General features: G+C 33.9%; 1 protein-coding gene across 3 annotated transcripts in view; it reads right to left on the bottom strand.

Annotated features, from left to right (window-relative positions):
• CEP162 (centrosomal protein 162) overlaps positions 1-15,699 on the bottom strand; it is an 88,344-nt gene that overhangs the window by 21,549 nt on the left and 51,096 nt on the right. For 2 of the 3 annotated variants that reach the window (XM_011364876.2, XM_023533413.1), the window contains 4 exons: positions 13,053-13,265; positions 11,362-12,011; positions 8,651-8,792; positions 6,549-6,647 (listed from right to left, as the gene is read on the bottom strand). In XM_011364876.2, coding sequence (XP_011363178.1) covers positions 6,549-6,647; positions 8,651-8,792; positions 11,362-12,011; positions 13,053-13,265 — 1,104 coding nt within the window. The remainder of the gene's footprint in view (positions 1-6,548; positions 6,648-8,650; positions 8,793-11,361; positions 12,012-13,052; positions 13,266-15,699) is intronic. The other variant, XM_011364877.2, reaches the window with a different exon arrangement.

Raw genomic sequence — 15,699 nt, 5'->3', positions numbered from 1 at the left:
AATTCAATTACGAAATGGGCAAAGGACTTGAACAGACAGTTTTCCAAAGAAAATATATGAATGGCCAACAGGTATATGAAAAGATGTACAAATTATTAATCATTATGGAAATGAGAATTAAAAATGCAATGTGATATTACCTCAGGTCTGTAAGAATGGCTATCATCAAAAAGACAAGAGATAACAGATACTGGAGAGTATGTGGAGAAAAGGGAGCCTTTTCACATTGTTGGGATTGCAAATTGGCGCAGCCGTTATGGAAAACATTATGGAGGTTCCTCAAGAAATTAAAAATAGAACTATCACATGATCCAACATTTCCACTGTGGAAAAACATCTGAAGGAAAAAAAAAGCCCACTATGATAAAGAGACATCTGCACCCCCTTGCTCATAGCAGCATTATTCACAATAGCCAAGATGTGGAAACAACCTAAGTGTCCACTGACAGATGAATGGTTAAAAAGAACATGATATACACACACACACACACATACACACACAATGGCATAATATTCAGCCACAAAAAGGCCTTGAGGGCATTATGCTAAGAGAAACAAGTCAGAGATAAATGCTATATGATCTCATATGTAGAATCCAAAGAGAAAAAAACAAACAGCACCCCCCTGCCAACTCACAGAAATAGAGATTGGACTTGTGTAGGGGTAGGGTGGTGGTGGAGGAATTGGATGAAGGTACAAACTTCCAGTTATAAGATCAATAAGTACTAGGGATGTAATGTAAAACATGATCACTATAGTTAAAAGTGCTATATGGTACAATACATGAAAGCTGTTAAGAGTAAATCCTAACAGTCCTCATCACAAGGAAAACAGTACTATTTTTTTGGGGGGGTGGGGGGGTGGGGTAAACTATGAGATAATGGATACTAACTTAGTTTACTGTGGTAATCATTTCATGATATATGTAAGTCAGATCATTATTTTGTACACTTATACAGTGCTGTTTATCAATTATATCCCAGTAAAACTGGAAAAGAATTTATATATACTGTTAGGTTAAAAATATACTTTAAAATCATATATGCATGCAGAATACACAAATAAACATGTATTTTGCATGTGTGCATACATGAGCACAACACCCACACTATTTCTATATATGTATAAATGGAAAAAATCTGGAAGAATAGATAACATAATAGACATCTGGGTGGTGGGATCGCAGGCAAGTTTATACCTTCTAATTTCTCTGTTAATATGTATTACCATTAGTATGCAAAATATATGGAATATTGAATTCATGCTCAACAGGGACAGAAATGAATAACACTAATGAGAATTAGTGATTTTTTTTCTGTCTCACCCGCTAGAATGCAAGGTCCGTAAGGGCAAGATCTTCAGGCATTTTATTCATTACTATATCCCAAAAGCCTATAATATTGACCGACTCTCATACTGGGCATGTCCTTGTGGGAACCACTTTGTGGGTTATTTATAAGAGGCACTGGTTCTTGTGTAATATGGGGTGTCTATGCCTGGGTGGTTTCTCCACCTGCAAGGTGTTTTATTCCCTTGCACCTGTGCTGTCTCCTGCCCAGCTGTATAGACTGCTGTGAGAACTACTTGCATTGAAGAGAAATGCCTAGTGCTGCCTTGCTCTTTCCTGGACTGTATCTGAAGTACCAAGTGTGATTTATGGTCATTGTGTGACTCTAAATGTTTACTTGAACCTGCTAGCGAGCCTTACAGTGGCAAATCAAGAATTTAAACTCAGATATTATCATAAACTCCATGATCATCCTACTATTTGTTCATAAAATAACCAGCAGCTAGCTGAGGAATATTTGAGATTAACAAGGAGAAAATTTTGAGATGTCATAAATTAATCACAGCAGGCCAGAGGGTAGAAAAAAGAAGCAAGAGAGGTTAATCAGTTAAGAACTGCAGGGCAAAACCAACAAAAGACTGCTTACATTCCTGGGTATACACTGAAACTTTGAATTACTTTTCAGGTGGCTATTTCTGTGATTATCTAAAGAGAATAGCCTGGCGCCACTGACCACCTGGAGTTTCTGAATCTTGCTTACACATGATCTTTTTGGACTGTTGCCTACCACCAATGCAAAGGAGCGAACACCTTTTCCTATCCCAGAACTAGCCATGCTTCCCCTTCTCCCACCCACTTAATCTACAGCCAATGTAAAAAATTCTTTCAAAACAACTTAGATCTTTCTTCCCCAAACTGTATGCATAAAAGAGCCTGTCAGCTCTAGGACAGGAGACATGCTTTCTTGTCTCTTCCACCTAGTCCCACTGCTGTTGGTTCAGACTGCATAACCCAGGACCTGGTCCCTTTTTTCAGGCTAGCATATACAGCTTGATAAACTCTTTCAGAAGAGCTTTTGGCCATGAAAATGTTTTTGTTTAATAAGATAAATTACAATAAGAATTTTGATAGTTTTTATGAATGGCCACAGTAGTCCCTGGGTTCCTATTAGAGATTACTCATGAATGGTTTCTAAACCTGTTATGGAATATTACACACACACACACACACACACACACACACACACACACTAAAAAAGAAAAAATTCCATTGATGAAAAAGAACCCATGACTAGTAAAATACATATACTAACTGCAGAACATGAAAATAGCATCAAGCATCTCCGTTGTCTCTAGGGAGTCTGAGTAAAGATTCAAGTCTTCGTTCTATAACTTCTGAGTGCAAAGAAATAAAGGAACAGATTGTTGGAGTCAAGCAGGAAGTCAAAAAACAAAACTGAAAATCTATGATGAATGCTAAAACTTTAAAAATTAACTGTTTTCATTAGAGTATGAAAAAGAAAAAGCCATTGGAGGAATACATGAGGAATACATGAGTTAGCATCAACTAAATGAAGACACACTAGAGGCTCGATAAGATTTTCACTCCATTGCAGCAGATATGATTTCAAAGAGATGAGGTTTTAAAACATTTTAGGTAACAGAGTCATGGAACAAAATTCAGAGTATAGAAAAATCCTTTTGGGTTTCCATAATTAACAAGCTAAGTGGGAGATGGTTCACTACCCAATGATTTGAACTATGTTGAAAAATTTGAAATCACTTAGTTTTCTGATAGTTACAAAAAAAAAAACAACCCAAAAAACAAGCAGTTTTAGGAGGTAGGTCCAAGATGGCAGTGTACATGGAGGCTCACTCCCTTTAAACACATTGAATGTACATCTATTTAGAGCAATTCCTCCTGAAAAACAGCTATGAACCAAATAAACAACTTCTGCACAAGCAAGACAGAGGGGCCATACAGAGAAGGTCAGGGAACCACAAGAACTCTCTGAGAGTTGAAAGAACCTATGACTGTAGGAACCAGTGAGTGCTGTTGTTTTTGTTTCCCCTGAACATGGACAGAGGGTGAGGGCACGATCTAGGTTCTCTGGTACCAGTGAGTACAGAACTAGCAAAGTGCAGCTGTGTGCATACATGCCTGCCCCACTGTAAGAGCAGGCGGAGTTAGTGGGGCACTGAGATGCAAGCACACAAAGCAGCCCTGTCCACACCCTGCTTTATCACAGACAGTTGAAGCAAAAGGGTACAACAAAGTGTCCCAAGAGCACACTGAGTAGCCCTGTGTATATCAGGAAGCCCCGAGCCTCGACCCTGCAGCCCCAGTGCACCCAAGCTGGCAAAAGCAATGTTGAGAAAGAATAAAGTTGGAGGTATCATGCTCCCTGATTTCATACTATTCTACAAAGCTATAATAATCAAAACTGTATGGTACTGGCACAAAAACAGACACATAGATCAGAATAGAGAGCCCAGAATAAGCCTCGCTTACACAGTTAACTAATCTACAAGAAAGGAGGTGAGAATATGCAATAGAGTAATGAAAGTTTCTTCAACAAGTGGTGTTGAGAAGATTGGATACATGCAAAAAAAAATTAAAGTGGACCCCTCTTTTATACCATATACAAAAATAAACTCAAAATGGATTAAAGACTAAAATGCAAGACCTGAAACCAAGAAGGAAACTTATGTAGTCAACTATTTATCATTAGTCTGAGTAATATCTTTTTGGATATGTTTCCGCGAGCAAGAAAACAAAAGGAAAAATAAACAAATGGGACTTCATCAAACTATAAAGCTTCTGCACAGCGAAGGAAACAAAACAAAAACAACTTACTGAATGGGAGAATATATTTGCAAATGATATATCAGATGAGGAATTGATAACCAAAATATATGAGAAACTCACACAACTGAATAACAAAAAAACAATCTGATCAAAATATGGGCAGAGGACATGAAAAGACATTTCTCTAAAGAAGACATACAGATGGCCAATAGACATATGAAAAGATGCTCAATATCACTAATCATTAGGGAAATGTATATTAAAACTACAATGAGATACCGCCATACACCAGTCAGAATGGCTATTATTAAAACGTCAACAAATAATACGTGTTGGCAGGGATGTAGAGAAAGGAAACCCTTGTACACTGTTGGTGGGATTGCAAATTGGTGCAGCCACTATGGAAAACTGTATGGCGATTCCGCAAAACATCCACCAAACAATTCTGGTTAATTATCCAAAGAAAACAAAAACATTAATTTGAAAAGATAATAAAAGATAATTTACAATAGCCAAGATATGGAAGCAACCTAGGTGTCCATCAATAAATGAATGGATAAAGATGTGGTGTGTATGCATGTATATGTACGTGTATGAAAACACACACACACATGCATACACACGTGCACACGCGCGCACACACACACACACACACACACACACACACACACACGAATGGAATATTATACAGCCATAAAAAAGAATGAAATCTTGACATTGAGAAAACATGATAGATCTAGAGAGTATTATGCTAAGTGAAATAAGTCAGACAGGGAAAGAAAAATACAGTATGGTTTCACTTATATGTGGAATCTAAAAAAACAAAACAAACAAAACAAAAACAGATTAATATAAAGATACCAGAGGGATGGTTAACAAAGGGAGGGGCTGGGGCACTGGGTGAAAATGTGAAGGGGAATACAATAATACTGTGATAAGTCTGCACAGTGACAGATGATTACAAGAATTAGTGGGGTGATCACATGGTAAGGTATAAAAGTGTTTAATCACTATATTGTACACCTTAAACTAATAAACTTACATAATATTATATACCAAGTATATTTAAATAAAAAATTAACAAAAATCTAAAAGAAACAGTCAAAAAACAAAAGAATTTACCACCATTTAAAAATGTATAGTGTGTTTTCACCTGTGGCACAATGAAGTAAAAGAGACAGGAGTAATTATACCCCTTTCTTAACCAACCAGAAAGATCAGACAATACATGAAACTGTTTTCAAACACTGGCTAACGGCATTGCAAGACTGTGCTTCATGAGAAAAGGGAAACAAGATGAGCTCTATGACTGCCTAGTTTGTTGCCAGGAGGCAGTTATGAAGCCATTGTTAATAGTAGCCTGAACAATTCCTGGAGCTCATATAGGGCTGGGAATAGTTCATATTTGCATGAGCCTGAGAACTGCCTCATAACAACACAGGACATGAGGGAGGACCCTCTGTAGGTTATTAGTAGTGGGAATAAATTAGCCCTCTTACAACAACTATTATAAGTATACTTCATATTAAACGGCAGATTATCATGACCATTATTCAAGAGATGAAGTGCTTTACTTAAATTTTCCAGTAAACAGGCTTGAAAATCATGTATTTGCAGCTCTTCTATTTTCAAATATTTTAGCCATTCTTAAACTGAGAACACTATAACCTGACTAAAATTGACCTTGATCTTTATCTTGCAAACATGAACACATACTTGCTTTTACTGCTTTTCCTAAAAATGGTACTTCAGGTATGTGAGGTTCTGTAAACTTACTGCTTATACAACAAGGTTTATGTACATCCTAAAGATTAAAAAGAATGCACGACGCCTTTCAAATATTAGAAAAAGACTTTTTAAATTGACAGTTGTGCAATTATGGCATACTCTTCCATTAATATTTTCATAATGCAATCAGTTGTATGTTTTGTTTGATTCAATAAATCTTTAAATAATAAAAATAGTTTATGCTTCTGTGTATTTCAAAGAATAGAATACACAGCTTATTTTTTTCACACTTTCTAAAACCAAAAGAATTTTAGAGTAATAAAAATAGTGAGTTTCCAGAAAGATTTATATCCTGTAATGGTATTATGATTCATGATCCAGCATCACTGTCATAATTGGTTTACGTATTTCTTAACCAAATTAAATAGTCTTAGTACTTAATGCAGAAATGACTTTTAACCATCCAATTTTACCTTCTAAATAATCAAACAAAAGAACCAAACAATTCCATTTCCCCACCGCCCAGAAAATATCAACAAATGCAAACATATAAATAACTTAATTCATTGATATTTGAGGTTCATCTGGGGAAAGCAGACTTTCCATAAACAAGTTGTTAATATTTTCTTGATATGACAGATATTTTCAAATTATATCTACTTGTACATTTAAGTTAAAAATTTATGAAGAAGCTTGTTAGCCCAATATTTTTGTTATTTCTTACCTCTTTCTGTAGGATTTCTTCTCGAACTTGAGAAACAACAAGAGACTCTTGTTTATCTTGCATCTCTTTAACTTGATTTTGGAAATGTTTTATAAGTATCTAGGAAATTATGTTAGAAGTACTAAGTTAAAGCTCTTCCTAGAATATTATCTGAAAAATATAAGAAAGCTAACTAATGACTTTTGTTTGTACTAAAAATAAAAAGGATCCTAGTATTTTAAAATTACCAAGTTCTAACTTTGAAATAAATTGCCATAAAAATTAAGTTCAATGAATGAATTAAACTCATCAAATAGATTGATTTTCTTGTTTCAACATTTAATATAAAGTATCACATACATTACAAATTAATAACTGTAACTACTTGTCTTCTTTATCTCTAGTACTTTTCTTCTTAAGGCCTAAAAAATACCTCTATAAATACCTCTATAAAAATACATGTTAAAATGAACCTCTATAAAGTCTAAGCAATCTGAAGAAAGTGGCTAATATTATCTTTATATTTTGTTAAGCAGAATAATAGTTTTAATTAAAGAGCTATTGACTAAATAAAGATAACACAAGCCTAATAATATGTGAAATAAATGTTAGTCTCATATTTTGAAACAAAGAAACTGAAATACATAAATTCTTCCATCAAGTAACTGCAAAAATGTAGGAAAAATTCTTATCTTTTATCTCTAATGCTTATCTTTTATGATCAGACTGCAGTGACTTCCATTTAACTCATAAATTTCAATATTACATTTAAAATTTTGGGAAAATAACAATTTATGGCACTGTGGCATAATGATACTATTTTTTCCACCTCTCCCAGACCCCTCTTTACTATATAATTACTTGATATAATGTTTATACTGCCCACTGACACCCTTCTTGTATGGGGGAAGAAAGCTAGAGAGGTTATCTGCAAGGCTGTATAATGGTTACTTTTGAAAAGCACTTAAATATTATTCATTAAAGCATTAAAAACAGTCAAAGTTCTCTGTTTCTAAGTTACCTGAGATTAAATTACAGATCTAATTACAGATCTAATTACATTAAGTGCCCCAAATGAAATTTTCAACATGCATCTCCTAGTTATAAGGGTATTTTGTCACAAAACCAGTGACATTTTTATATGTGACATATTTTACATAAGAAAATTTACAATAATTTCATAATATTTAATATCCAGTCCATATTCAAACTTCCCCAACTAAGGGATTTATTTTTAATTAAGCGCTATTAAATAATTATAGGTGGGAGAGACAGTGGTGAGATAATTACTTCTTGAAGTTTTTTTCCCTCAGCTTGTCTGTAAAATTAAAATCTACAGAAAAATGAAGACCAAAAAGAACATTCATATATTCTTTAACTAGAATTACCTACTGCTAACATTCTGCCATATTTTCTTTTTCTTTTTTTTTTCTTAGATCTATCTTTTGGAAGTTGTAAATTCTATTTTAATGCTTTTTTTTTTTTTAACTTATTAATACCACATAAGATGGGCCACACAGTAGACATTCATAAGTATTCCAAGTAGACATACATAGTATCCAACACAAAAGACACATTTGAGGAAATGTGTATGAGCTGTCAGCATACCCTGTCACAATTCTTAAAAGACTATGGCTAGAGATGTGTATATCTCTCTGTTCATTATTTTATCCCCAGTGCCTAAATGTCTACAGACCTCAAATCATCATTTGTTTAATGAATAAAAGATAATGAGGCAAGAGAAATGACTAGGACAATTACTTGTCAGTTGGGACTTAAGGTGGAGGGAGATGGTTCAACATTCAAGTTCAAGTACTAAGGTCCCAATCATATTAGATATATCCCTCAGTCATCCATTATAATCTATTTAGAGGAGTATTTACTTGAGAAATGTAGGGACGAAACTGTAAAAACACTTATTTAGAGGTATAACTTTAAAGTAGAACAGTTAAACATATGGTAATGGCATTCTCTCATGTAAAAATACAATCAAGCCAACACTAATTTACCATTTCTATCACCAACCTCAAAAAGCGCAGTTAAAATATTTCCAAATTAATGTTTTGTTGGCAGTACTGAAAAAAAAAATCACATTAAAGTCAAAGTTTGATAAAGTCATCTACCTCTTGAGTTGCTATTTTACGATTTAGTTCAGCTACTTTGGAAGAAGAATTTTCTACTGCGTTTTGGCAAAGGAGTTTCTCTACTTCCCTCTGATGAGATGCTTTGAGAGATGTAATGTGTGCCGCAGTATCTTCCTTGACCCTTTAGGGCAAACAAAAGAGAACCACACATAAAAACAGCTCTTCAGCCTCAAATTCAGAGTTAGCACAAAAATAATTTAAGAAGCCTAGAAATTAAAGCAGCAAAGGGAGAGAGGCACCACTATCTACTGCACTGTGCCACATGCCTTATACATGTCTGTGAGTTCTTACTACCACTCCATAAGCTCACTATTTACTGAATTTTTAAAGGGCAAACTTTAATTTAGTAAAGAGATGCATCTATGGTCCCAGATAAGTAAGTTGCAGAGCTGGGGTTGAACCCAGCAGAGCTGAACCTCAGAGTCCTACCTCCAGCCTGGGGCTGTACTTCTTGAAGGAATTGAAGGCTGTATATGTTCTATTTGGATTTAAAGCAAAGAGCCTGTCATTTTATCTTTTAAGATAAACTTAGATTTCTTGCCCAGATTCTTATTTGGATAAGCGCTGTTGTTCCCTTTAGAATCTCCAATACTTTGTCTCTAAGGCAACATTCTCCAGTTTTTGGTCCATGCCTATAACTCTGGGCTAGCTGTATGCTCTGAGAATAAATTATTTTTTATAATAATTCTTAGGACAGGGTAACTGAACCTAATTATTTTGGACCGTTAAGTGTGAGATACTGTTCATTTGTCTCCATGACATAATTTATGTATTCAGAAGCAGTTTAGTAAATGGTAAAGTTATGACTAAAGAGTTGATACATTTCTTATAGACAACCATTTCCTCTCCTACTGGAATATTATTTAAAAGTGACAGGACTGTAATCAAAGCAGATAGTAAATCACTGTTGATACTTATTAATATGACAATTCTCAAACTATAAACAAATATATCAGTTGCTTATTTGACTTTGTGAATATTTATTCATGGAAACAGTGTGATTAAGTGTCTAAAAAAGGCATAAAAATCTAAAATACCAATATTAACTGTAATAAAAAACAACCTAAATCTGGGACTAGGAAAGGTTAATACCTCTCAAACCCAGAGAAACAGATTAACAATACTAAAAAATTATAAATTATGTACAGAAAAATTTATAGGAAAAGCTTGCATTTTAAATTATTTCTAGGAAAGAATATGATCCTTTCCAAATAGCTTCAGTGCTACTATTATTTTCAAGACTAAAGAAACAAAGTTTCAATTTGGAAGCTATATGGTTACCATGATGACTCAATGAGACATGGCTGCCAATTCATCAATAAGCATGTTAGGCACTTCCGATGCTCATTCTTCTAGTAGAGGCCCCGCATTCTACAAGACCTACCTATTCCTCCATTTAGGCACTCATTACATACACTGATGCCTCCAACTGTTCCTTGAGTCAGTCAAATATATTATTAAAGTCCCAATCTTTGAAGGGCAGAACATTATATTTTCCCAATAATGCTATATAATTTCATAATTAATATGTTGCTTCATAAACATTAACTTACACATTTTATATACCCCAAGACTTACTTTAAACCTCAAATCAAACCTATTATTGTTTGCAGGCTGCAAAAGAAGTATAATCTTATATCAGTTCTTAAGAAGCTGCAAAGGCAGTGTTATGATTAGTACTTTCTTGGTACATAAATTATATAGGAGTTGGAGGTTGAAGCAGGAAATTTTCTAGGAAACTCTAGGAAATAATTTGTGAAAGAGGTAGGACTTGAAATATGAACAAGCAAAGAAAAAAAAATAGGCAGGAAGAAATTCAGCAAATTAGGCATAGAAAGTCAGATTTTTGAGGGGGGCGCATGAAGAGGAGTCAGGAGTCAGTTAAAAGAAACAGAAAAAAAGTTTTAGTCAGAGCTGCCAAGTCATGGACATTAAGAGAGGAAACCATTTCAGGAAAGGCAGTATAATCGATAATGTCAAGGAAAATGAGAATGGAGAAAACTCCACTAGACTGGGAAAGGTCATAATTAACTGAACAGGTTTAAAAGAATAGTGAAGATGATAGCCATATTTAAGAGGAAGCGAGGTAGAAATAAAAAAAGAGGCTACTTGTGGAAAACTGGTACAGAAAGACAAAGAGGAAAAGAATTTGGTTTCATCAGATGAAAAAGCATGTTAAAAGGCTCAGAGGAACAAAGAGACAGGAGATAGTACTTGGAGATTTTGAGAAGGAAAGGGATGACTATAAAAGTTCTTCAAGGCATGATGGATGTGATCACAATATTAATTTGAAGTTATTTTGGAAAAAAGGACTGTTTCCTCTTAGAATGTCAACCAGTTTTCTAACAGCAATCTGCCTATGGCGATAGTAAAAAATGATACTCATTTGCAAGAAGGCCCAGTGGCCAGCTTATTAACATCATTTGGATATATGCAGAAAGACAAGACTAGTTAGATCAAAATCACTGCTTGGGTTGACATGGAGATTCAGGTTCTCAGAATCTGGGCCTCCAACAGGTACAGGATTCTACTCTGAAACAGATCTATGCTTAGCAACGTATAACCCATTTCCTAAAATTTGGTTATGAATTCAGTTCAGGGTCAAACTAATTATCTAGAAGAAATGCATCTTATAATTTTTAAACTTTTATCTTTTTATGTCCCCATATATTTACAAATTCACATTTTACCTTTTTATGGAATTTTCAAATTGGTTCATAGCTACTTCAGATTTCATTTTCAGCTCATTTCTCTCCACAATTAATTTCTCCAGTTCATTTTTCAATCTGCAGTTTTCTTGTAAAACCTCTGAAACATGGGAATCAGTAAAAGTATGTGGTTGGTAAAGCTTGCTATTCAGGGTTCCAGGGAAAGAGTTAACATTTCCTTTACCTGGGTGCAGAACATCTTTCTTCACCCTTTTTGTGGTCATGTCCTCCCTTCCCTTAGAATTCTGCTTAGATAGCATCATTCTCCTCTCCTTCTGAAGCCTCTCCACAGTTTTCGAAAGGTCTTGTATTTCTCTCCCCTTTGCAGCCAGCTCCTCATTGAGTCTTACCAGTTTAGCTTTAGCATGAGCCTGTTCCACCTGGAATTCTATAGACTGGAAATCTTTATCATCTTTATCATCTCTCTTGAGTTCTAACTCAGCATTCTGATGTTTAAGAGTGTCTATTTCAGCTTCAAGGTTTCTTACAGTGATTTGATGGGCTTCTTTAATGTCATCAAGTTCCTTCTCTAGTGCTTTAACTCTGGAGTTGTCACGTTGGTTCTGGGGTGCTTCCTTCAATTTACAGGCAAGTAGCTGCTCCTGCTCCTCTAGCCTCTGTTCATACTGAATCTGAAGAAAAGAATCCATGTAATGCCAAACCACTGCTAACGAAGTTAACCACTGTTAACAAAGCCCTGCATTCTACCAGGTTCTACCTATTCCTTCATTCAGGCACTCATTACATATTCTGATGGCTCCAACTCTGTGTTCCTTGAGTCAGTCAAATGTATTGAAGTCCTAATCGTTGAAGGGCAGAACATTATATATTCTCAATATATATTAATTACATAATTAACGTTGCTTCAAAACATTAATTTATACATTTTTGTATATCCCAAAACTTATTTTTAAACCTCACAATCAAACCTGTTATTGTATAACCTTCTCTATGCAAATCGATAAGACTATACTTTGAGGATAAATAGGAAAAGCAATTGGGGATACTGAAGTCTTTAAGAAATAGCACATTTTCAGCTTAGTAATATCAATTTAGAAATCTCGTAAGGCATAAGTCAGCCTGAACTTGAATCCTGGAGATTTAGTATTATAGATGAAATATCCTAAATAGTTTACTCTGTGGAAAGAGGTACCCATGGTGTTTGTTCATTCATTCAATGAATATTCATTTAGCTAGGACTTTATACTAGGCACTGGGCCAGAATCTAGGGATAAAGAAATTCAGTTCTTGCCTTCAAACTCATAGTCTAATGAGGAGAACAACATGGCAATAGTTTCAATGTACTATGATAGCTGTGATAATGTGTCAATGAACATGTAAGTTCCAGTGAAAATATTTTCAATCATGGTAATAATTCAAAAACATTTATACTGAATATATATCAGAGATACTGTACTCTGCCTTTCCATGACTTAATTTCTACTAATTCTAATAACACTGAGAAGAGCTTATGTAAAGATTATACTGTGCTTGATTATTCCATGTTTGAAATAAGAAATTACTGAAAGAAGACAAAAATATAGAATGAATCTAAGTTTCGTTAGCATTTGACATTCATGGTAAAGGTTTTGTGGGAAAGGAAGTTTAGAGCTATTTATTAAAATGAGATTTAAGAAGTTCCAGCCCCATCTCCATGGCTACCTGGCACTTACTTTCATTTTCTGAAACTGTTGTTCCATGGTACGAAGGCTCTTCTTTGCTTCTTCATCTTTACCCTCCAGATCAGCTTCTAGTTTTTTTATCCTTTTCTCCATAAATTCCACCGTACTTCTATCCACTGTATCACCAGCTGCTGATGCAGCCAATATTAAAGCAGGTAAAGAATTAGGATATCTTCTCTTTAGAATTCCTTCCATTTCCTTAACCTATTAAAAAATTTTTGTATAATATGCAAGGTCATAAATATATTAAAATTAAGCAGTTTGTTACAGATTATGCTCTATGAGTCACATTTAGATTTCAAAGAGATGTTTATATCATATATCAGGACTGAAGCAAATGTCCAGAAGCACAAATCAATTTCAAATTATATATCGTTAAATTATCTGATTTAAAAACCCTATAGTGCAATGTCTAAGTACTAATTATTTCACAGAAATCTTCTTATATTCATTTGAGATAGATTTTGGTACAATTTTACTAGTAATAACCAGTCTTTCTGAGGACAAAGCTCTTCCCCTCCTTTTTTTCCACAGATCCCCTCAAATGACAGTACTTATATTATCTACTAAAAAATTACTTACATACACGTGAATGTACAAACTTATGTCAATAAACATACAGCCTACTAAGCATCTGCCCCTGCCTGCAACAATCTCCACCCTACCTCAACCTGCCTCCAAATGAAGTTTAATCTATTTTAAAATGATGTCTTTCTTCCTTTTAGGAAAAAGGATTAGATGATAAAAACTAATTTTCATTTGGCCTATAAAACATTACATGGTCTTTCTCGAAGAACAAACGGCACCAGTGTGCACAGAAATGAGAGCTTGGTATTACATATGCACATGTGTGATATCTGCTTTTGTTAAAATATTATGATTAAGATATCTTTGAAAAACATATAGTAAAAAATTAAGTTCTTTTGTTGAACAGTTTTCTAGCTTCTGAACATGCAATCAAATAAAATAGCACCTGAGAGGCAGTCAGTCTAGTGCAGTGGTTAGAACACATTTGGAGTTAGAGTGCACCACCAGCTTGACCTGTGTCAAGTCCTTAGTCAAAACTTTTTCCTGATCAGGAAAATGGGAACAATAACAATACCAATTTCACTGTGCAGATACAATTAAGTGAGGATCAAATAATATTCGTCTTCATAAATCTGCTTAGCAGAGTGCCCAGCGTATAGTGAGGGCTTGATAATATTGGTTTTTATTATAATCAGAACTCAAAAGCTATCCTTCATTTAAAATTTTAAGGAATATTTTCAATCTAATTTTGATTTCTTGAAATTTATTTCTTTTATTTCCTTTTTCTGAAATTTACATTACATTTTTTGGGGAAATCAGATTTCATTTAGATCTTTAATTTTACTTTTTAATATTATTCTTTAATTACTGATACTAGTGTGACTATCATACAAAATAAATGTTTTTTTTTTTTTTTTAAATCCTCACTGGAAATCAAACTGTGGAATATTCCATTAAATAAAATTATGAATACGTATAATCTAAAATTTTCATTATAATGTGCATCTAAAGTAGGTGCACATTATATTTACTTATGTGCTATATAGAAAAGGAGAGATTTTATTCTATAATTAATCTATTTCATAATATGGCTCCAAAATGATTCTGAATATATTACAATATGCCTTGATTATAACATATAAGTTTTAAAATCATTAGGACAGAAAAATTCATGGGGATAGAATTAGATCTAAAATATTCATGCAGCAAACTATACAAAATACTATTAATAATATTTTAGAAGATATAATCTAAGATGATAAACCAATAAATTTTCAATGAAAATGTTATTAAAAGAGGGAGGTTATTTTCATAAATGTATTTCTGGTCAATACTGATCACCATTTCACATCCTAATTTTGCTATTAAGCATGATTAATATTATTCTCACACATTAAGTTCTATATTATTTCTCTTAAAATAAAATCATCTTTTAGAGAAGTAGTTCCTTTGGTCTTTTTTTCTCTCATAATTCTGGATGGCTTCTTCTATGTTGGCTAATCTAAATCTTTATAATGGAAAAAAAACAAACAAGCAATCCTGCTCTATAGTTACTTCAAAATATTCCTAGTTCTTCAAATCACTTCTGTGGTTTCTTTCCTGACCACTGAATGAAAATACCAAATCATACCTTTTCACAAAAAAACAGGTCCTGTAAAAGTAACAAAGTAATTTTTTGCTTAAGTTTTCTTTCTCATAAAACTGGGATAATATTCAGCCCAGTGATGACCTCACTGTTTTGGGTTTGTGATGGAATAATAGCCATACATTTAAGTGTCATAACTTCACTACAGAATCATGCTCTCCTATAAAAAGAGCTAGAAATTCTTATTTTGTTTTAATATTTAGTTATGAATAGAAACACTACATATAGAAAGTTTTAAAAACAGAAGAAAAAAGTTAATATTCCACTCCACAAAAGAACTACTTCGATGAAAAAAATCTTTATCCTAATAAGTGTCGTCATAGGATTTTTGAAGTCTCCCAGCCATACTGACTATGAAATGAGTATATCTAAGCGGAAATAGTAAAAGCTCCAAATATGGCCAGCTCTTTGGGAGGCTGAATGTTCTGTTTCCAGGGTGTCTTGCAATACTTCCCAAGCATTCCT

Source organism: Pteropus vampyrus, unplaced genomic scaffold (genome assembly GCF_000151845.1).
Source record: "Pteropus vampyrus isolate Shadow unplaced genomic scaffold, Pvam_2.0 Scaffold102, whole genome shotgun sequence".
Classification (NCBI taxonomy): Eukaryota; Metazoa; Chordata; class Mammalia; order Chiroptera; family Pteropodidae; genus Pteropus; species Pteropus vampyrus.
This window is presented reverse-complemented; position numbering and strand designations above follow the sequence as displayed.